Below are 24,213 nucleotides of genomic sequence, written 5' to 3' on the forward strand. Positions count from 1 at the left end.
CCCTTTGCCTTGACACCATCACAGGGAAACTTCCTTGCCTTTTAAAAAATGTCCGCCACAGACGGAGTGGGCGTGCTCGGAGGCATTTTCCTTTTCTGTGCCGCGATCCTCTCATATTCAGCGTAGCGATCGGAATGTTTGGATTTCAGGTGATAAATTAAACCCGACGTGGAGAAAGTCTTTGCAGATGCACCCCCTCTTGAAATTTCAGCATTACATGTTTTGCAAATCTCTGTCCGTGGGTCTTTCTCAGATATACTGAAATACGTCCACACTGCAGACATGTTGCTTCAGACAAGCACGTGCAGGTCGCGGTTTCTGTTTGCGTCATCACAACATTTCGGCCGTATTGTTTCGGTGATGAAAGTCTTTCGAAAATTTTCGGTGGCCGAATATTCGGTGCATCCCTAGTTTTTGGTATACATAACCGAATATGTTGTAATAAAAAAAAGAAATTTGGGCAATATATTCATTATTATGGCATTAATTCTACTTACAAGTGAAAGTGGGAGAATTTCTCACATTCGTGCAAGTTTAATTAATAAGCTGAAATTCTAACAGTTCTAAAGCACTCAAAACATATAGAAAACCGGCTTTTGGATTTGATACATACAATACCACATAGTCAACATAAAGGGACATTTTCTGTTCTTTTCTTGCCCTAAGAATACCAGTTATATTACGATTCGTACGAAAAGAGATTGCAAGAGGCTCAATGGCTATAGCGAACAAAAGTGGGGACAGGGGGAAACCCTGTCTTGTCTCACGTTGGAGATAAAAATATACACAATTAATACCATTTGAATTAATTTTCTTGTCACTGTTTATGGTGTTTGATGTTACAGAAAATGCATGATTTCTGATATAAATGGGTGATACTGTAAACTAAATAAATGTACAAAATACAGTGCAGCTAGGGTTTGCTTTTTCAAAGAATGTCATAATTTACTTGTTGAACCATTGCATGTTTATTCATTATTTTGTTGTTAACCAACTACCAAGGATGTAAAGATTAATTGTTTTAAGCATCACGAAAGATGCTAGTTTTTTGTTTAAGCTCTTTAAACAAAAAGGTTACCACAAATCAAGTCACATATTGCATAATACAATTGCTACTAATTTTTTTAATAGAAAAAAGGTGTGGTTGTAATTGTTTTTCTTGTCATTTTATTTAATGTTATTATATCTATTATAGAAAGGGAATACTGCACTTCACATTGCTGCATTAGCTGGACAGGAACAGGTGGTCACAGAGCTGGTTAACTATGGAGCCAATGTCAACGCTCAGTCCCAGGTTTGCAAATAACAGGAATGCTACAACCTTTTATTTTTGTTAGACGTCTTGATATGGTACATTTTCATTACAATATCACACTATTTGTAAACAAGCTCACAGTAAAACTGTATAGCTAAATGATTTTTACTGCATGCATTGCTCTACAAACTAAAAATGATTCACCTTTTTTTCATTTGTATGCTTGTTATTTTGGGTGTTGTACCTCCATATGTAGGATTTTCCAGCCTATTCATAAAACTAATTGTAAATTGAATTTGCCATTCCATTTTCTAATTTTGAATGTAAACATGTTGTTGACATAATTTAACTATATCAACATACAATGTTTGCCTAATTTCAATCGTAAAAGCAAAATCCATTTGCAATTGTATTTCCCATGTCTTACGAGTTATGGCAATGTCATCTGTGACCTTGCCCCACAAAACCAGTCATAAGTAGCACAGGTATGTAGCAACAGCCAACCATAAATTATATGGATCAAAATTATAATTTTTTCTTTTAATGACAAAAATCATTAGGATATTAAGTAAAGATCATGTTCCATGAAGATATTTTGTTCATTGCATACTGTAAATATATCAAAACTTAATATCCAGCAAGATCGCAAACAAAAATGGGTGGAAACACACCTGCAAACTTCTTTTGCTGCTGCCCGCTCTTTGGGAATTACCCACTCAAGTATGGTGTCTATAAATCTTAGATTTTCCGCTTTATCTACTCTCCACAACGTCATTACAGCGGTAAGCCAATAGAGAGCGTTAAAACAAACCTGTTTCTTTTTAGCAATGGCCTGCAGTGACTCTGATGGATAATTTCAAAAGCGATTTTCTCAATATTTAATTTTTTTGTGCTCCCTCAGATTCCAGATTTTCAAATAGTTGTATCTCGGGCAAATATTGTCTTATCCCAACAATCCAAACATCAATAAAAGCTTATTTATTCAGATGATGTATACATCTCAATTTTGAAAAATTGACCGTTATGACTGGGTTTGTTGTACAGGGTTACTTATTTATATCGCATTAGTAATTACCCAGTCATATTTTCACCTCATCTGCATCCCCTATGGATAAAAATTCAAATAAATTTTTAATTTCGGTTTCCAAATCCTTGAATGTAAACCTGTCAATTAGTGTTGGGGGTGATATGCTATGGGGCTCTGTGAGGTCACTCACAATCGATTAGATTTTACAGTACTTTGTGGTAACAGAATTTAAAATTTAGAATACATTGATTGAACGGTCATGTCAACAAAACTGCAAAGTTGCATTTGCATTTGACTTGTCACAATTTTACATCCACAGACAGAAAACAAAATCACAAATACAATTAGCAAAGCAATATTGTATTAAAAACACAATTTTAAAAATGGTAAAAGTCTGGAAAATCCCTCCATACATATGATGTTTTTGTCTATGTTTAACAGAAGGGGTTTACTCCACTCTACATGGCTGCACAAGAGAATCACCTGGAGGTTGTGAAGTTTCTTCTGGACAACGGAGCCAATCAGATGATTCCAACCGAGGTAATACATGAAACTTTACCAGGGGTGTCAAACTCAATTCCTGGAGGGCAGCAGCTCTGCACAGTTTAGCTTCAACCCTAATGAAACACACCTGATCCCGCTAATCAAGCTCTTCGGTATTATTAGAAAATTCCAAGCAGGTGTGGTTGGAATTAAACTCTGCTGGACACTCGCCCTCTAGTAACTGAGTTTGACACCTTTGCACATCTGTGCATTCACAGATCTTCACTTGATGCGTCAAGCTCATTGTTTTAACTGCGCCTCACTCAGCCGACGGGCTAGAGTAGAGAGATTCATGTGAAAAAAGACAATTACTGTTTACAATATCAAAGTTAAAATAATTTAAATCCAAAGGCACAAGTAATTAGGGCTCGAGCACCGGGTTGCAGGCCGTAGGCCTTGCACCGCTGGTGCGGTGCCCTAATGATTTTCGTTTGTTTGTTTTTCTATTATTATTATTAGGGCCTGAACATGAATGGCACAGGGCCCTCTTGTTCTTCTAATGATTCTTTTTCTTCTTCTTCAATCGTTCTGGGCTTTTTGGGGCCCTTAACATGCTCAAAAACTCTTGATACTTGGCAAACACATTGGTTTCTGCAGCCATTAGCAAGCCACAGAGGCTTGGACCCGGGCGTGGCACAGGGGCTCTATGACGCCTGGAATGCAAGTCAGAAATCTTGCTGAAAACCTCATACATACTTGCACATATACATATGAAAATCAGTGCACACATGTCATATGCTCCGCCCAACAGGAAGTGAGCTATTGACGTTTGTTTGAAAGGAGCATGCTGTGGAATTTGCAATACTCCTCCTAGGGTTTTTTATCCGATTGCCACCACACTTGGTCAACATGATCTCAAAACATTGGGGATGCAAAATTGCGAAGGGATTTTTGATATCTCGAACGGTTTGGTTGTGGCTAGGCAACAAATTTATCAGAAACAGGAAGTGTATTATAACCGTTGCCACGGCAACGTGTAAGACTTGAATATTCGTTTTTTGGTGTTTTAAGACACTTAACGTGCTTATAATTTCATGAAAATCGACACACACATCAAAATTAATTATAGTTAGACATTGGCAAAAGCTCATAAATGGGCGTGGAGCAGGTGCGCTATAGTGCCACCTTTGTAAGAAAAATGAACCCCCCTCTTTTGTCAGTCACCAAATTTGGCACATACATTCTTCTAATGAAGCCGGACAAATTTTTAATATACAGTCATTAGCTATGATTAACAGGGATGTGTGCTATTTTGGTTTGGAGTTGGAATTATGGAAGAAAAACAAGCTCTGAATGAAGGTATACTTCTCCTAGGAAAATTGTCCAAATATCATCAAACTTTGTCAACATGAAGCCAGGATACTGCAGATGCTAAGTTGCAAATTGATTTTGGATATATTGAACGGTGTTGCCATGGTGATATTTTAAAATAACAGTAAAAGGATGTAATACTAAGGTTATCCACGAGATGGACTAAGAAATCTTTTCAGCCTAATCATCTTTCTGCTGTGACTGTTTGCAATATTTAAATTGACAAACAAACAAATACATAGAATAAGTTAACATGTACTGCACTGGTAATATAGATTTATGTAATTATTTCACAAATGCTATAGATAATTTAAACCATCTGAGATGTTTATAGAGCATTAAATGTTTTGGTATCAATTTACAATAATGTCTCATTTTAACATGAGGTAATGCATTAACTAAAATGAAGTAACAATGAACCATACATTTTGTTCAGTATTTATTGGTCTGTTTTAATGTTAGATAAAACAAATGTCAATGTACTAATGTACATTTACTATAAATTTTAATTAATAATGTATTATTAAAGTTTGAAAATATTATTAACTAATAATGTATTATTAAAGTTTGAAAATATTATTAACTAAGATTCATAAGTGCTATATAAATATTTTTAATGTTATTTAGTTCTGACTCTGATTACCTCTGGGGAATCCCCTGTTGTTAAAGTAATCTCAAGCTCCAGTGGAACCTGCAGTCAAAAAAGAACAGTGAAAGCTAAAGCAAAAGTTAATATCAACAGGGATTTTGAGAATTGGCTCCAACATCTAAAAGGATGGCAGTAATGGCTTTATCTGCTGAACAGGTCATATGTCACTATTGTTAATTTATTTTTAAGTATTTGTTTTCATTAATTCTGAACAAAAGCAGCAGATACTGTATATTACTTGTTTAGGGAGTTTGTAGCCAAGATTGTTATTTTGGTTTCCAGTGATTTTGGCCCTTTGGCCTTCCTTGACAGTGCACACCTACCACAGGACCATGAGAAGGGAACCAGGGTTCCCTTTCTGTCGGTCTCTCGACGTTGTGTAGAGACAGAATGGGGTTTGATCTTGAGAACCCATCATCTCTGATTGTACTTTTAAAAGGTCAATTAACGTGGCGCATGGCATGCCAATTTCCTCCCCGTGCATACGGGTATAGGAGGATGGTGTGCCTATTCATTCAACTTTTGTTATTCGGAACCAGCATCCTCCAATCTGACGGGCATGATACCCAAGTCACATGCTTGGGTCACAGCATGCTGAGGTACCGTTCATGGATACGACATGTCCGCATTGCGAGCACATGTCTATCAAGGTGTTGCGGTCACGGTTGGCTGTGTCCTACCTAGACGCAGCCACGCCTTTGTCTGCTTCCCATTCCACGGCGGCTGCCCAAGTGGCGTTGGTGATATGGGGACTCCCATGGACCGTCCATGCCCCGCCATTCTCACCGTACCTGTCTCCGATGGGTGGCAGTCGACCACCCCATTGCGGATCCACGCAGCGAATGTGTGATGAGGTTACCGTCACGCCATTGGATGGCGATTTGCTGGCATCGGACCCCGAAGACTCCCTGTAGCTCCGGGCTACGGCCGGTTGAGCCAAGGACGAGGCTGATGCAGCGATGTCAGCCATGCTTGACTCCTGGAACCTGGATATTGTGTGCGGGGCCAAACCGCACTCCACCCTGGTAACGTTTTTCACAGAGATGCATGAGGAGCTCGGTAAAACCTGGAATGCCTCCTTCGTTCAAGACAAACAAGCTCCATTGCCCTGACTTCCCTCAACACAGGGGCAGCTAAGGGATACGTCGATGTACCCCAGGTGGAGCTGGCTGTTGCGGTGCATCTGTGCCCCCAGACCACTGCCATTTGGAGAGGTCAACCAGGCTCCCTTCCAAAGCGTGTAAGTGCTTATGCTGCTGTGGGTCAAGCCACCTCTGCACTCCACACCATGGCCATCCTGCAGGTCCGCCAGGCCAAGGCACTGAAACAACTGGACGAGGGAAGACACGGCCCAGCTGTTATGCAGGAGCTTCGCACCACCACCTATTTCGCTTTGCGGGCGACTAAGGTGACGGTGCGTGCGCTGGTTCATAAGATGTCCACTCTGGTGGTCCAAGAGAGACACATCTGGCTGAACCTTGCGCAGATGCAAGATGCCGAGAAGGTACGCTTTTCTCAATTCGGCCATCTCGCAAGGGGGGCTGTTTGGGGATACCATCGAGGACTTCTCCCAGCAGTTCTCGGCAGTGAAGAAGCCAGTGTTAATTTCGTTGACGAAAACTACGACGAAAAGTATTCGTTAACGACATGTTTTCACTGACGAAAACGAGACTATAACTAAATAAAAATGAATGCATGATAACGAAAACTGTAATAAAAATATACTGACATTTTCGTCAACTAATAAAAACGAGACGAAAATATTCTTGTCCCACCTGGCGGACATCAGTTTGCGCGCATGTGCTTATCTCATATAAACGGTAGAGAGAAGTCTCTGGGAGAAGGGGAAGCACAGAAATGTAACGTTATTCTGTGTCTGCACGCAGTTTACAAAGTCTTATTTTCCTTCACGATCGCTGGTAAAACGCCGCAAACTTGAAGCGCGACTGCAGGCGAGTCACCTCGAAACAAATTACGAAGGCAAGCTCAAACGTTTTTATATGCCAATGTTAACTTAACACGAGCTGCTGCATAACGTGAAATGCAACATAGTCAGCCAAAAGAAACCAGCGCTGTCCTCTACTGATTATAGAAGTGACGAAGTGAGTCAAACTGTACATTCGAACCAATTATGTAACATGTTTGCATGACTAAAGAAATGTAATACAATTTATATGAAAGCTATTTCTCATTCATTGCTGTCTCAAGCAAAGACAGTGCAGCTCTTTCTTCAAAAAGGCATGCCATGAGCCAATAGTCTTTGAGTGTGAGCCCTGTCAGAGCGTTTCATTGGTTGAATGAATACGCCCTACTTAACGAGTCAATTGAGTTAAATGGGATTGAATGAACTGGAACATGTCGTTCATGGTCTAATATTCTGTGTTCCAACAATGCAAATCTAGTTACTGAACTATTCTGAAAAATAAAGGTAATGACCTGGTTTAATTTCATTCTAAGGTGAAGTAAATTATGTCGAAACAGTTGAATCTTTGTATGGAACATTTAATTACACCAAGTAAATGATTTAAACCTTAGATTTTAGTAGACTAAATACAATGTATATTTATTTGACTAAAATGTTTTTCATATTCCGTTGACTAAAACTAGACTAAAACTACAATGATGGGGATGACTAAAATGTGACTAAAACTAAATTGCATTTTCGTCAAAAGAATATGACTAAAACTAAATCAAAATTTGCTGTCAAAATTAACACTGGAAGAAGCAGACGGAGGCGATAAATCACATCCTGCGCCGCTGCGACCCGGCTGCTCCCCAGCAGTCCCTCCGGGAGACCCGCCCTGGCTCCGGCGCCACCTCCTCAGGTGCCCCCCCCCGTGGATGAAGAGCATTGACCACCCATCAGCAGCCGCCCAGGAAGAGATCTGCGGCCCTGACGGTGAGACCCCAGGGAGACCCAGGATATCGGGCACGACTCCAGCCACCACACCGCTCTCGAGTTGCACCAGGACGGCCCCTCCCCATTTCAGGGCCTAGTGCCCAACTTGTGCTCCCTGGGTGTTTCTTTCAGGAGAGCGCAGCCTCACCTTGACATTGCATCATGCCGATCCCGCAGCCCTCATCACTATCCACGCGATGGTGCGTCGTGCAGCGAAGACTACAGGCAGGTAAGTCAGCAGAACCGCCCTCTTTCCCGGGGCACTGCCCCGGGTGAACCGGACTTTCTGCCAGCCACAGAACCTCACTCCATGGGGACGTTGACAAAGATAGTTCCCCTAGTTCCTCTGTCGTGGTGTCTGGGAGCGTGGTTACAGCTCCCCAGCCTAGTGAGGATGAACCGTCTCGGCTACGCCAATCCAATTCACCAGACGCACGCCCAGGTTTTTTAAGACATTCGGTTTACCTTGGTTCGAGGCGAGAATGCTCCCATACTTTGGACCGAGGTCGCCACTCTTCTGGCGAAGGATGCGATCGAGCCCGTCCCTCCAGCCAAGTTGTCTTCAGGGTTCTACAGCCCCAACTTCATTGTCCCCAAGAAAGGTGGGGGGTTGCTCCCCATTCTGGATCTGCGCACTCTGAACAAGGCCCTTCACATTCTCCCGTTCAGAATGTTGACCTGAAGGATGCGTACTTTCATGTCTCGATTCTACTTCATCACTGACTGTTCCTTCGGTTTGCTTTCGAGGGCCGAGCATACCAGTACAAGGTTCTGCCCTTCGGTCTGGCCCTGTCTCCCCATGTCTTTACCAAGGTCGCGAAGGCTGCTCTCGCTCCCCTCAAACGTGCTTTTTCACACACTCTAGCTTTTTGACGCGTGAACGTACTCTTTCTCTCGCTTTAATAATGGGAGATGCTCTGGCACAAGTGTATTAAGTGCTTCATCTCAGATAAAATAATGAAATAAACCTACTGACGCAAACAAACTGAAATTAACATGTAAAACAGTCTGTCGTTATTCTAGAATTTAAGTGATAGAGACACCATTCATTGATTAGCATTCAAAAGCCACATTTCAACTTAAACAGAATCGAAATAAGTTAAAAAGTTAAAACTGGCCCATCTTGCAACATAAGCACTCCGCATCTTGTTGTGACCGTAAGGATGTCACAGTAAATTAATTTCTCTTGCTGTGGTTTAAGCAGTAGCGAACCCTCAGGGCTCTCTAGGCACTCTGTTATGATCTAAACAATTGTAGAAAATTATATTTAAAAACTTTAAAATGTTATTTTCAATAATAGTCTGATAATTTTCCCTATTAGATATGTATATTAGACTTTCTGGGTCGATGCAGACTTTATCCACAGGAGATTTCAAATCTCACGAGAGTAATTCAAGATCATGGACGAGTTGCAGTTCTGTGATGTCATACGCTGTCTGCGAAACCTGCGCATGCAAGAAGTCGAACACGTGCTTATGTAGGGTGGGGCCTTCGATGAAGCTACCGCTGACAGAACAATAGTAAATCAATGAGACAGGTTAATTTTGAGTGACAGTAAAACTGACCAATCATATTATATTTCTAAACGTTGCGCTTTGTTTTTTGCTAACTTTAAGGTGATTTCTGCCATCTGGGGGGTTGTTTGCAAGCGGTCTCTTAAAGCGGAAAAAGCACCAGAAGTTGGTTAGCCAACCTCCGTTAATTTTGTGCACATTTGCTGTTATTCTGTGTAACCGTGACATTTTATCAGATAATTGGTATATTTACTATGGTCAGTTCCATACGTTTAGTTCACTGTACCAGTTTAATATTAAAATGTATTACAATCACAGTTTATTCACTGGTGAATCACTGTTTACTGTCTGCTAGTGTAGTCAACGGTTTTATTAGCTGAGAGCACTCTCATGAGGTGTCGCTTTTAAACTGGTACTGTGTACGTTAGTCTGTGTTGGTTTTATGATCAGACTGGGAGGCAGTGTCTGTGATGTGTGTGTGCAACCCGGTCCATTATTCCGCTGAAGATGTGTAATAATGATTTGTATTTGTATATTGAGTGTTATTTTGGTGATAACTTTCTTGCTGTGCTGTTCGGCTTGTTGCGTTTCATGTCTGGAGTAGCATTATAAATGTATCATGTGGTTAGTGTGATGGTATAATGATGTATGCGCACTTCTATAGGAAAGCACAATAAGGCAAAATACCTTACTGTACTGTGGCAAGTGTGTGTGCAGAGGGCCAATGCTCAAGCTACTGAAATTAACCACCATTAGAAATGTAAAATACAATAATGCACCATAGGGCCGAAACTATTCCTCAAGTAACTCGAGTAATTCAAATACAAAAAATTATTGAGGCAAATTTTGTTGCCTCGAAGCTTTGTTTAATCCATTTAACTACAGTACACACGGAGCTCTGCGTTTCCCCACGGAACATTATTACTAACGCACAGCCTGCTAAACTCTATTCAAATTACAGGGCTCTCAAGCATTCACCGCGAGACACACGCATTTTAGTCTGTTCACACGCTCACACGTATTTCTCATGCTGATAAATAAGTGATAGCTTATTGAAATGGTTAACTGCTATTTAACTTAGTTTTAGTCTATTTTGCGAGTGAAACTTGTTTTCCGGCTGCATTGAATCCATCAAACTAGATGCGGACTTGTGGATGCCGAATCCTGTTATTTACACATGCCATCTGGCTGTTCTGCGTGTCTGAGTGAATGAACTGCACAGTTTAACAATGCTCATGAATTTGTCTGCGCTGACTGAGGACATGAACTTCACCTCCAGAGTTGCTCTGAGAGTTTATGTTAATAACATGTTATTGATTGAGTGAAGAAAGAGACATACTAAAAAATAAATAATGATAATGGAGAGAGATTTGCGGAATTGTGCGCGATCAACAACCTGATCATAGGAGGTAGCGTCTTTCCTCACAAGCGGATCCACAAAAGCACCTGGGTATCACCGGACGGTGTGACAGAGAACCAGATTGACCACATCTGCATTAGCAAGAAGTTTAGAAGATCCCTTCAGGATGTTAGAGTTAGAAGAGGAGCAGACGTGGGGTCCGACCACCACCTAGTAGTAGCCAGCCAGCGCTCTAGAGTGCGACCAATTTGGTCGCACATGCGACCTAATTTCTCAATGGTGCGACTAAAAAAAATCAGAGGTCGCACCGGTGCGACCAGCAGTTCGAGCGAAAAAAAGTCTCTGAGACAGTCTCCCTGTGGTTCAACAACAGACACATTAGGCCCATATCGTGGTCTAAACCAATCAGAGATAGTGAAGGGCGGACCCCCCTCTGATTGGCCGTGGTACAGATATTCCTGTACGTGTGTGTATGTTTGAAAATGCTGTGCTGCAGTCGGACAGAGAGGTGAGTAGCCTAGGCCCGTCAGATAAACAGAGTGGATGTAGCCGCGGATGATGAGAGAAGATGAAAGAACGATTGACAACTTTTTCTATAAGAATGTTAAGATAAGGCCTGATCCGTCCGAAAATCATAACCAATGCTCTGACACGCTAGACTGCGACTAAATGGTCTCATTTTGCGACAAATGTTCCTGCCAGTGCGACAAGGTTTTCTTAATGGTCACACCGGTGCGACTGTCAAACTGATCAATATATAATTTTTGCGTATTATAAATTTAATGCGCAGAAATGTTATATTGCGCAAGCTGCGCATTGTCACTCATTTTCGTCTCCCCTCCTTCAACCATTCCTTATCTATCAGTGCCCCCGCCCCCAAAGACGTAATTCGCGGGTTACGGTTAAGAGGCGAAGGACCGAAAGAGCAGACGAGTGAAGCGCTCAATCTTGCAACTTAAATAAATATGCAGAATACAAGAATTTCCCCTGCTAAGGTACAAAACAGCAAAGATAACGAAATGTGTTGCAAGTATTGTATGCATGTGAAGCTAATGCAGGAAACACATGTTTAAACTTTATGCACTAAACTATTGTATAAAGATCTCTAACAATACTGCAAAGCATACAAAACGGTCTACATCACGCTAAATACTATTTATTTGTGAGTCGCTATTGATAGAAGCCAAACGTGTATCAATGCAGCTTTCAGGAAGAATAATCACTAAAAGCCTTCAGGTCTCGCGGGTTGTTTGAGATATGCACACGCCCAGAGAGTCAGAGCACAAAATACTAAACGGAGTTCTCTTTCACACATTCTTACTCTGAAACGGACATATGAACACAAAATAACCTAAAAATTCCCATATTAACAAGAAACCTTGTAAAGGTATTCAAGTTTGTTTCGTGACCAAACAGTTGGGAAACAAAACACGTGTTCCAGTATATTGCGCGAGCTCTTAAAGGGGCAGCAGCATAATAAAGATCTCTGTTTATAATGTTCATCAAACAACAACGGACGGGCCCAAAAACACTCACTGATATTAAAGGAATTGTGTTCTCTTATAAGAGTCGTTCACAACAAATGAAGGAAGAAAGTAGCTTTAAGAAAGATGTGCTTTAAATATGGTAAAGTGTTGAAAGAGAGTTTACATATACAATAAAAATAATTCAATCATAAACAATGATTTGTATTAATTTCTTATTGATTTATTAATGTATTAAACACATTTTAATGAAGTTTTAGTGATTCTTTTTTCTTACCTCACCCCATGACTCTGGTGCTATCAAATTAAGGGCTGGTGCCACCAACTGAATAACTTGGTAGCACCAGTGCCACCTCTCTCAAATGTTAGTCTAGAGCCCTGCTTTCTTATAGAATTGTGCTTCAAATAAAGAACTTTATGTTGACCAGATTGTTAGTTAATCATTTACAAGTCAATATTGCCTATATGGACAGCGATTTAAAAAAAAAAGTGAACTTGTAAAACTGCGGTGTTAAATGTGATGCGGTCGAAAATTTGGGTGCACCTAACTTTTGTGCTGGTGCACCTAAGAAAAAAAGTTAGGCGCACCAGTGCAACTAGTGCAAAAAGTTAGTCTAGAGCCCTGCCAGCATGCAGCTGAAGTTAAAAAAGAACTGGATGGTAACAACACCATATAGAGTGAAGTATGATATCAGCCGCCTAAAGAAGAGTTTGAACTTCAGCTGAAGAAGAAGTTGGAGATGCTACATGAGCTGCATGAAGAAAAGGAAAGAAGCAGTATACAGGCCAAATGGCAGATTATAAAAGAGACACTGAGAACAGTCTGTCAAGAAGTGGTCGGAACAAAGAAACATCATCACAAAGAGTGGATTACAGTTGATACCTTGGGCAAGATAGAAGAGAGAAAACAGAAGAAATGCGCAATAAACAACAGCAGGACTAGGGCAGCAAAAACCAAGGCCCAAGTTGAATACGCAGAAGCACGTAGATCAGTTAAGAAGAGCATCAGCAAGGACAAGAAAGACTACATGGATGGACTGGCAGATGAGGCAGAGCAGGCAGCACAAAACGGCAACATGAAATAGCTGTACGACACGACAAAGAAACTGTCTGGGAAGAATAGCAAGCCAGAATGACCTGTCAAGGACAAGGAGGGAAAGACCATCACAGCAATAGCGCTGCAGATGAATAGATGGGCGGAATAATTCGAGGAGCTCTTGAACAGACCAGCACCATCAAATACACCGGACATCAACCCAGCCGACGAAGATCTCCCCATCAGCTGTGACAAACCGACCAGAGAAGAGATCAGGAAAGCCATCACAGTGCTGAAGAACTGGAAGGCTGCTGGACCTGATGACATACCAGCAGAGGCACTGAAAGCAGACCTGAACTCATCAGTGGAAATGCTGTACCCACTCTTCGAGAAGATTTGGTAGAAGGAAGAGGTACCGACTGATTGGAAGGAGGGTTATCTAATTAAGCTTCCAAAGGAAAGTGACTCAGCAACTGTAACAACTACAGAGGTGTCACACTCCTGTCAGTGCCAGGCAAGGTCTTCAATCGGATCCTCTTAGAGCGGATGAAGGACGCCGTCGATCCATAACTAAGAGAGGAGCAAGCTGGCTTCCGGCAGAATCGATTATGCACAGACCAGATTGCAACGCTGCGCATTATACTCGAGCAGTCCTTGGAGTGGAACGCATCATTGTACATTAACTTCGTCGACTACGAGAAGGCGTTTGATAGTGTGGATCGAGAGGTTCTATGGAAGCTCCTTCGGCACTATGGCATCCCATCCAAGATGGTAAACCTGATCAAGAGCTCATACGAAGGCATGACCTGCCGAGTGATCCACACAGGACAGCTCACCACCAGCTTCCGGGTGAACACTGGAGTCCGACAGGGATGCTTGTTATCCCTGCTCCTTTTCCTCTTCGCCATCGACTGGATTATGAAAACTTCTACCAGCGAACGCAGGAATGGGATTCAGTGGACCTTGTGGAGTCAACTTGATGACCTAGACTTCGCCGACGACCTCGCACTCCTCTCCCACAGTCAGCACCAGATGCAAGAGAAGATCAGTGTGGTGGCTGCCACATCAGCACAGATTGGACTCATCATCCACAAAGAGAAGACTAAGATCCTTAAGACCAATGTCAGCAACATCAACCCAATCACACTGAACGGATGTCCCCTGGAGGAAGTGCAGTCCTTCACCTACCTGGGCAGCGTCATCGACCAGCAAGGGGGAAACAGATGCAGATGTCAAAGCAAGAATTGGTAAAGCAAAAGTCGCCTTCATCCAGCTCAAGAACATCTGGGCTTCCAGAGAGCTGACCTTGACCACCAAGACCCGGCTGTTCAACTCTAACGTGAAGTCAGTACTGCTGTATGGGGCTGAAACCTGGAGGACAACCAAAGTAACCAACAGAAAAATCCAGACATTCATCAACAGCTGTCTCCGAAGGATCCTCCACATTCGCTGGCCTGACACTATCAGTAACACCAACTTATGGGAAAGGACCAACCAACTTCCCGTAGAGGCAGAAATATGGAAGAGAAGATGGGGTTGGATAGGGCACACGCTTCGCAAACCACCAACAAACATCACCAGGCAGGCTCTCAGGTGGAATCCTAAAGGCAAGCGGAAGCGAGGCCATCCAAGAATCACATGGTGACGCGACCTCGAAGCAGACGCTAAAAGGATGGGCTACACCTGGAATCAACTAGAAAGAATGGCCCAGGACAGAAACCTCTGGAGATCTATCTTTGGTGGCCCATACCCCGAGAGGGGTGGAGGGCATTAGTAGTAGTAGTATTATATTGCATTTTGAATTTAATATGGCAATGGAATGTACTAAATGGGTTTAGTTTTCACAGATATTAATGTATGCAGTTTCAGCAATAAAAACTTTAATTGTTCTGAAAAGGAAACAAATTAGTTGTTTTACTCATTTTAAGAGACCTGTCTTATTTACTCTTGTATATTTAGTATTGCTTTTTAATAAAGAAAAATGACTTATTATCCGAATACTCGATTAATCGATGGAAAAATCAGTAGAATACTCGATTAGTAAAAGAATCGATAGCTGCAGCCCTAATGCACCAAAAATGTAAATGAACAACATCATATATAATATTAAAACACTGGCAAGGACAATTTTTGCAAATTACAAACTTTTACTTAACAAAAGTTTGGAATTATTATTAAAAAAATTCCGGGCGTTACAGGCGCACAATGAATCTTGAGATAGCTGAGGCTGTGATTGTGTCCCATTGAGTCATATTTTCTAAAATCCATATCTCCATATTTGTTTAAAAAAGTCAGAAACGTCTCTGCTGTCACCAGGCAACAGGAGAAGCAGGTAACGCAATTAGGAAATTCTCCACAAGGCTAGGCCATCTCATTTCAGTTCGCTTCGTGGGCTTCTGAGGCTGCATCCTTCAAAGAAAGAGTCCTCATTTTGAAAGGGATAGTTCACCCAAAAATTTAAATTCTGTCATGAATTACTCTCTAGTTGTTCCAAACCTGTACAAATATCTTTGTTGAATATCTTGATATCTTTGGATGAATGCTTGTAACCAAACAGTTCTTGGACCCATTGATTACCATAGTAGATTAGTTTGTTCTGTAAATTGTCACCTCTAGTGGTGCAGAACCAATTAGTCTCATTAGTAAAAATCAAGTTATTGTTGAATACCTTTGTGTATTAATTAAACTGTGTAAAGTGTTATTTTGAAAGTCTAAAATTCTGTTACATATGTATTTTACCGTCAGGATGGCTTTACCCCTCTTGCTGTGGCTCTTCAGCAGGGCCATGAGAATGTGGTGGCCCTGCTCATCAACCACGGTACTAAGGGCAAGGTCCGCCTTCCTGCACTGCATATAGCTGCTCGAAATGATGACACCCGAACTGCCGCCGTACTTTTACAGAATGACCCAAATCCTGATGTCTTAAGCAAGGTTTGTGTATGAGCAAGGTTTGTGCAATTGATTTTAACTTTTTGCTTTCTTTATCAATTAAAGTGAACAAATTCTTAACATTTTACAATGTATAGTTCTGGCGCTGATTGAACTAGCTATGCTTAAAGCCTTTGCAAAATAGCAGATTTATACACAAAAATAAAGAGTTGTGGATCAATATATAATTGATTATTGAACACTGGTGTGTTTTATCTTATTGATGTAACCACAGGCTTATTAAAGGATATGTATGATGTACAGCAGTGGTCACCAACCCTGCTCCTGGAGATCGACTGTCCTGAAGATTTCAGCTCTAACCCCAATCAAACACACCTGAACTATCTAATCAAGGTGTTCAGGTTTGCTTGATAATTACAGACAGGTGTGCTGAAGCAAGGTTGGAGTTGCAGTCTGCAGGACGGTCGATCTCCAGGAACAGGGTTGGTGACCACTGATGTACAGCATTTTAAGGTAATACGGCTGCTTGTTAACTCTATTTCTCACAATCTCCTACAGACAGGCTTCACACCACTTCACATTGCAGCCCACTATGAGAACTTGAATGTTTCCCAACTACTTCTAAACCGAGGAGCTGATGTGAACTTCACGCCCAAGGTCTGTCTTTTCAACATTTGCCACATTGTGCCTCGATGTGCCTTACAGCAATATGCAACCTAAAGTGTCATTCTTTCAGAATGGGATCACACCTTTACATATTGCATCCAGAAGAGGAAACGTTATCATGGTTAGACTTCTGCTGGACCGTGGAGCAAAGATTGACGCTAAGACTAAAGTATGTTATAACTAAAAAACTGTTTACTTTAACCACATTGAAAAAATAAACATACAGCATATATACATTTGTACACATTTGTCCTTCTTACTTCCTTGCTGCAGGATGAGTTGACTCCTCTTCACTGTGCTGCCAGAAATGGCCATGTAAGAATAATCGAGATCCTTTTGGACCAAGGAGCCCCAATACAGGCCAAGACTAAAGTAGGCATCTGCCATAGTACATTGGGTTTAAAAATGGACAAATGGTCATAAAAAGGATTACAGACAGACAGAGGCCTATTGAATACAGGGTCCTTTTTTGCATACCAGATGAACTGACAAAATGTAACCACAAAATTTTCAAAAGATGAATCATGCATACTCTAATTACTTCCACTGTAGAAAAATGAAGCCAATATAGCCCAGATATGGCCACTGACATATTATGATGTCGGTCAGGACAAGAGTTAACGTATAGTTAAGTCATCTATAGATGACTCAATAGTGCTGTGTCTCAAATCGCTCCCTATCTCCTTTATAGTGCACTATTATTGGGTGTCAGCCATTTTGTAGTGGTATCCAAAACCTGAGTGAACATTCGTTCACTCTTTTTTAATCCACAATGCACTCTGGTTTTGAGTGTAAAATCCGATGTACACCTGCTTACTCACTATTTCCCATGATACAACACGAGACGACCGCCTGATTAGAATCAGCTGGAGAACAGTGACCGTTAATGCCACAAATGTATGATTATAGGTTGGATTATAAGATTATGTTTGTTCTTGTTGACAGCTATTTTCTACCGCTAAAGAATAAAAAGATTAAATTAATGTGATAAACAGTAGGCTTTAATTTTAAATATATTAAATAAATGTATTAAACATGATAAATAAGCATAATAGTAAATAAGCATGACAGTTGTTTTGTTCTCTTTAGACCAAGCCACACCGTTGTAATATAAGCTAATCATTTTGTTTATTCGCAATATTTGCAACAGTACTGTCAGTACAAACATCAGTGTCCGAAATCACTCAATCATTTTCATTCATTTCTTCCCCATATGGTGGGCTCAAATGTCATTTGCTATATAGGGAATAATGGAGGAGGGAACGAGGGAGCAGTTTCAGACACAGCATAGGTGCGGCTGACTTGAACCAGTGCATGCCGGTTAGAAAGTCTGTCTGATTGAACCGATGCCTCGTCGCTGTGATGTATGACTTTTAAGTACTGCGAGAGTTATTTAAGAGAAGCCGCCAAGCTCAGCCGGCATAGCTTCTCATGAGCTGCAACAGGCTGTAATAATTACAGAGTTTCATGATTGCCCAGACTCACTGATGACAACAATGATGTGCAAATATGTTTATTTTTAACATAGTTTCACTCTGTAATACTCAATTCATGTTTTTTAAAGGACCAGTCAGTAAAATCTAGTAGTGAGGTTGCAAAATGCAACCCATGGCTCACTCCACCCTTCCTTTTAGAATTACTGTACATGCAAGGGACCCGTGATGTATGTAGATAGAAACAACTCATTCTAAGGTAATTAAACACAACGCTTCAAAATGTAAGCTCTTTATACACCTCTAAAGGCATAGTTATGTATATTATATTGCATTTCTGTCAATGGATTGTAACGGTTCGCTAACTTTTCTACTAGTGACACGCTACAAGAATTTTAGGGAAGAACCACCAACCAGACCATCAAAAAAAAGAAACACCAAAATAAATATAATGCAAAATAGTTATCTTTATATGTGGTATTAACGGCATAGAAAACACGTCATATCCCACACACTGCTTCAACCCAATGATCAAGAAATCCCCAAAGTCCAAAATAACCCAAAATCCATAAATCCCAACATTCAATAATCTCGAAGTTCCACAGACTCAAAGTCTCCGTGAAGGTGTGAGAACAACCTTTAAAGTCCGTTGTCGCAGGCAGTGAAGAGCATTGAAGACCTCAATTCTTGGCACGCTGTTATCATGATATACTTTCACATTCCCGTGACCACAGTCACATAGTAATTTACGTTTTGAGGACCTTGAGCAATAACATCATTTAAAGAGTCCTTCTACAAAGCATGCAAGTTGACATTAGGATATCACCCCAAACAACAACCACAAACATATACAACGTATATCTTCACCCCCGATATAATCACACTCGATAAAACAAACATTGGAATAAACACTTACTTGAGTGAACATGAAATCACGTTTTATCGAAAGGACTCTAAACAGCTTGGTTAACACACAGGATCGCCATGCTTCCCCTTCACCAAACATTTGACTTCTCCCTCTCTACCCATATACAAAGGGTACGGCTACATAGAGCCTCTAGCGGATGGGAGTGGTATTACAACCACAAAAAAAACACCGTAACCACTCTCTAGGTGGTTACATACCCCCCTCAATTGGAAGATTTCACATACCCATAACAACATTTCAAATTTTGGACATGGTAAGAATCCACAACATCAGGGTCAGAATCAAAAACAACTTGATAATTTACAAGACCTAACTTCCTCACAATTTTGGCAGGGCCTTTCCACTTAGGGGACAGTTTGGTCATAAAACCAGCATCAGCTTTAGATAAGGGATGAGTACGCACCCAAACAGTATCTCCTACATGAAATTGAACAGGTTTGTGATGCTGGCCATAGTACCATTTCTGTTTGCTCTGTGCTCTCCTGACATTCTCCCTTACCGAAGACACTAATTCACTCTGCCGTTCACGTAAAGTGTTAACTTGACTGTTAGGATTAGGTAGATGATGCAAGGCTCTCTCCAATGGTCACTTCAACTTGATGGTGTAAAACCTGTGCTTTCATGCCAGGCTGAATTCATGGCAAACCTGAACTCAGCTAACCACCTATCCCATTGCCTATGATGATCTTCTACATAAGAGGCAATCATAGTCTTTACGTTTCTATTGACCCGCTCAGTCAGATTTGTTTGAGGATGGTAGGCAGTTGTTAGCTTTTGCACCACTCCCCACTGTTTGCACACAAGATTAAGGAGATGAGAGGTGAACTGAGCTCTTCTATCTGACACAAGATAAGCTGGGGTTCCCCATCTAGTAAAGATCTCATCAATTAAAATCTTAGCAATATGAGGGGCTATAGCACTTCTTAAAGGGAATAATTCTACCCACTTGGTGAAATAGTCCACAACGACAAGGAGATACTCATTCTGCCTGGAGCTCTTGGGAAAGGGGCCCATGAGATCAATTCAAAACATAAATCCAGGCTCGACTACAGGAGTATTTTGGAGCAAGTTAGATACTTTGGTCGTAGAAGGTTTGTATCTCTGACAGGTTTGACACTCCTGTCAGTACTGCCATACATCCGCTCTAATGGAAGGCCAACACACAGTCTCAAGTAGCCTAAGCAAAGTTTTGAGTCTCCCGAAATGTCCGCTCAAATGATTGTTGTGGGCATACTGTTAAAATGACTGACGTAGGGCAGAGGGAATGATTAACTGGAGCTTTTGGGCTTTCCATCAGGCACACTGCAAAATAGAAATCCATTTTCAACAACGTAATGTACTCTGGTCAGATCCAAGATAGTCTGCTTTCCTGCTTTAGTGACTAAATCTTGAATCTCTACGTCTTTACTCTGAGCCATGGCAATTTGTGAGAGGTCAATTGGTAGGTTGCACAATGGTGAGTTGGTTTTGATAGCAGTTGCAATAAGTAACGTATCTTTGGACATCGTAGGACTTCTTGACAGTACATCTGGTACTACATTGCACTGACCTTTGCGGTACTTCACTGTAAAATGGAAACCTTGTAACCTTATAGTCCATTGTAGGAGACGTGAGGAAGGTTTCGGATGCTGGAATTCGTCTTGGTTACGGATGTAACCTCAGTTCCCTCATGGAGGGAATGAGACATTGTGTCGAGCCGACAGATGGGGTTCGTCCTTGAGAACCAATCGCTTCCGACTACTTAGAAAAGGCCAATGAAATTGGCGAATGAAATTTGCATGCCGGACTCCGCCCCCGGATATCCGGGTATAAAAGGGAGACGGCGTGCCTCATTCATTCACCTTAGTTCTGTGGAGCCTGAGACCTCTCACGACTGCTGCAGTGGGCAGCACGTGTTGTGGCAAGGACACAATGTCTCGTTCCCTCCATCAGGGAACTGAGGTTACATCCGTAACCAAGACGTTCCCTTTCTGTTGGTCTCTTGACGTTGTGTCCGAGCCGACAGATGGGGTCCCTATGGAAATGCCACAATACTGTGCCCTGTCACAATCTCTAGTGAAGCGACGGTGACTGGCCTGGGCGTGTCAGCCGTGAGCGCTACCGTGAAATTGTAACCTTCCAGTGGGTAGGTAGGGGGTCCCAGAGCTTTTTGAAAGGTGGGAAGGCCCCTGCCTTCGGCCTCACAGGTGGCGGCCTTGTTTCTCTAACAGCGAGAAGCCGCCTGGTACCGTAAGGCCACTGGGTAAGCGCTACTTCCTCAAATGGGGGACGCGCTACAGAGAACACTTCCTACCGCAGGGAGGAGTTTAGTGGAGATACCAACATGGTCTCACCGTTAGGGGAGAACTCATGGGAGGAATGTGCGGACTGAAGGAGTTAACCGCGAGGTGGAGGTCCACCTAGAGAAGGTCATGGGTTACCAAGGTGGGAACCAGTCATGAGGATACATCAGACGGAACCGTCCTGCTGGGGGGTTACAACGTCCGGTTGCACTGGGTCCGGTTAGAGCTATGTTGGGAATAACTCAGGTGGTTCCCGGCCCAAGGGGCAGGGCTGCTCTGCCCAGCCCGCCCGCAGGAGGTGCTTGCTTAGTGATGGATGGAGTGCCTATTCTTCGTCCAGTGGGGAAAGAAGGGAGGCTGAATTAGTACGCTGACCCACTCGAGAAAAAGGGGGAGAAGGAACTACCATAGGCGTACACCCTACCGGTTGCCGGTCCTGCATGTTGCCGGTTGTAGAACCTCGCGAAGGTGTTGGGTGTAGCCCAACCCGCAGCTCTGCAAATGTCTGTCAGAGAGGCGCCGCGTGCCCTCGAGGAGGCTATACCCCGGGTGGAGTGAGCTCTCACTGTTAGTGGGCACGGGCGGTTTTGGGATTGGTAGGCCGTCGTGACAGCGTCCACAATCCAGTATGCCAACCTCTGTTTGGAGACAGCCCTCCCCTTCTGCTGACCTCCGAAACAGACAAAGAGCTGATCCGAGCTCCTGAAGCTCTGCGTGCGGTCTAAGTAGAGGCGCAGTGCGCGTACTGGACACAACACGGACGGGGTTGGGTCTTCCTCCCCGGTGGGGAGCGCCTGTATGTTCACCACCTGGTCCCGAAAAGGAGTGGTGGGAACTTTGGGCACGTAGCCGGGCCGAGGTCTCAGGATAATGTGAGAATCCCTGGGTCCGAATTCTAGGCAGTCAGGGGACACGAAGAATGCTTGTAGGTCCCCTACCCTCTTGATGGAGGCGAGCACCATCAGGAGAACCGTCTTCATCGTGAGATAAGAGCGGCATCTCCTAGGGGCTCGAAGGGGGGCCTGATGAGGCCCGCCAGGGCCACATCAAGGTCCCAAGAGGGTATGGAGAGCGGACGAGGCGGATTCTGCCTTCTCGTGCTGCTTAGGAACCTGATGACCAGGTCGTGCTGTCCTAGAGACTTTCCAGCAACTGAGTTGTGATGAGCGGCAATGGGGCTACATACACTTTCAGTGTGGATGGGGAGAGATTAGTCTCGAGTCTCTCTTGTAGAAAGGACAGCACGGTCCCGATCGCACAACTCCGTGGGTCTTCTCTTCGAGAAGAGCACCAGGACGAGAAGAGGCGCCACTCGTAAGTGTACAGTCGCCTAGTGGCTGGTGCCCTTGCCTGAGATATGGTTTCTACCACCGCCGGGGGTGGGCCACTCAGGATCTCCTCGTCCCATCCAGGGGCCAGACATGGAGGTTCCAGAGGTCTGCCCTGGGATGCCATGACGTGGCCTTCCCCTGGGAAAGCAAGTCCTTCATCAGGGGAATCGGCCAGGGGGGAGCTGTCGTCAAGAGCATTAGCTCCAAGAACCAAGTCCGGTTGGGCCAGTGTGGCGCAATGAGTAACACTTGATGCTCCTCTTCCCTGACCTTGCACAGAGTCTGTGCAATGAGGCTCACTGGGGGGGAAGGCGTACTTCCGCTTGTCCTGCGGCCAGCTGTGCGCTAGGGCATCCGTGCCGAGGGGAGCCTTGGAGAGGGAGTACCAAAGCGGGCAATGGGTGGTTTCCAGGGAGGCGAACAGGTCTACCTGAGCCTGCCCGAACTGCACCCAAATGAGCTGGACTGCGCGGGGGTGGAGTCGCCACTCTCCGCGAGGCGTCAACTGACGAGAGAGCATGTCGGCTGTCTGGTTCAGGTTGCCTGGGATATACGTGGCACGCAGAGAGCGGGTCACCTGCTGACTCCACAGGAGGAGGAGTAGGGCGAGTCGTGTTAACTGCCGTGAGCGCACGCCACCCTGACGGCTGATATACGCTTACGGCAGTAGTGATGTCCAACCGGACCAGCACGGGCTTGCCCTGCACGAGAGGCTGCAGCCTCTTCAGTGCGAGTAGCACGGTCCACAGCTCTAGGCAATTGATATGCCAGTGCAGGCGGGGGCCCATCCAAAGCCCCGACACTGCGTGCCCGTTGCACACTGCACCCCAGCCCTCGTAACCTGCCCCAGGGGGACCCCTTTTCGAAGGAAGGTCATGGAACACCAAGGGGTTAGGGTGCGTCGGCAGAGAGCAGAGGCGTATTAAGACCTCATGGTGCCCCTGGGCAACAGCCCCAGAGGTGCCCCCCATCAACCCACCTACCCACACGCAAGAATCCACTCATTAAAAGATTTATATATTAAAAGATTTTATAAGAATGAATCTCAGCAATTTACAATATTCTATTTTACAAGAATTACACATTAACATGACACTTTTGTAGAATAGAACACAAAAAACAACTCTTTTCATCAAGCATTTTTAACAGTTAGGCCTACTGTAGTTAAGGGGCACCTGCTTTGTGTTGTAATGTTACATTTCAGGTTTTGATGTAGTGAAAAAAAATCACTAACATTTTTTTTAACGGGTGTAAATGTTGTGCGTGCCACAAAATGGGGGTACAGGGACACACACACACACTACAGTTTGCATGTATGTATTCACATTAGGGGGGCAATGGAACAATGTACAGATTTTCAGGACATTGGGAATTTAATTCACCAAAGTGGCATTCACCAGATTACAATGTATAGCAAGGTTATTCATAAAAATAACATGAAACGTTATTGTTACTATTTTAACTGCTATACAGCTATTCAAACGCTCTTTTAAGCACAGTATGAGTATATTCTTCTTACTAAACGATCACATAAGTACTCAGATAAAAGTGTACTCCACTAAAAAGGACACATATGAATTGATTGCTATAGTGATGACACCGTTCT

General features: G+C 43.1%; 1 protein-coding gene across 1 annotated transcript in view; it reads left to right on the top strand.

Moving 5' to 3' along the window:
* Positions 1–24,213, top strand: part of ank1a (ankyrin 1, erythrocytic a) — a 371,228-nt gene that overhangs the window by 67,214 nt on the left and 279,801 nt on the right. The window contains exons 5-10 of the mRNA XM_057351699.1: positions 1,196–1,294; positions 2,724–2,822; positions 15,824–16,009; positions 16,526–16,624; positions 16,704–16,802; positions 16,907–17,005. Coding sequence (XP_057207682.1) covers positions 1,196–1,294; positions 2,724–2,822; positions 15,824–16,009; positions 16,526–16,624; positions 16,704–16,802; positions 16,907–17,005 — 681 coding nt within the window. The remainder of the gene's footprint in view (positions 1–1,195; positions 1,295–2,723; positions 2,823–15,823; positions 16,010–16,525; positions 16,625–16,703; positions 16,803–16,906; positions 17,006–24,213) is intronic.

Source organism: Triplophysa rosa, linkage group LG2 (assembly GCF_024868665.1).
Source record: "Triplophysa rosa linkage group LG2, Trosa_1v2, whole genome shotgun sequence".
Classification (NCBI taxonomy): domain Eukaryota; kingdom Metazoa; phylum Chordata; class Actinopteri; order Cypriniformes; family Nemacheilidae; genus Triplophysa; species Triplophysa rosa.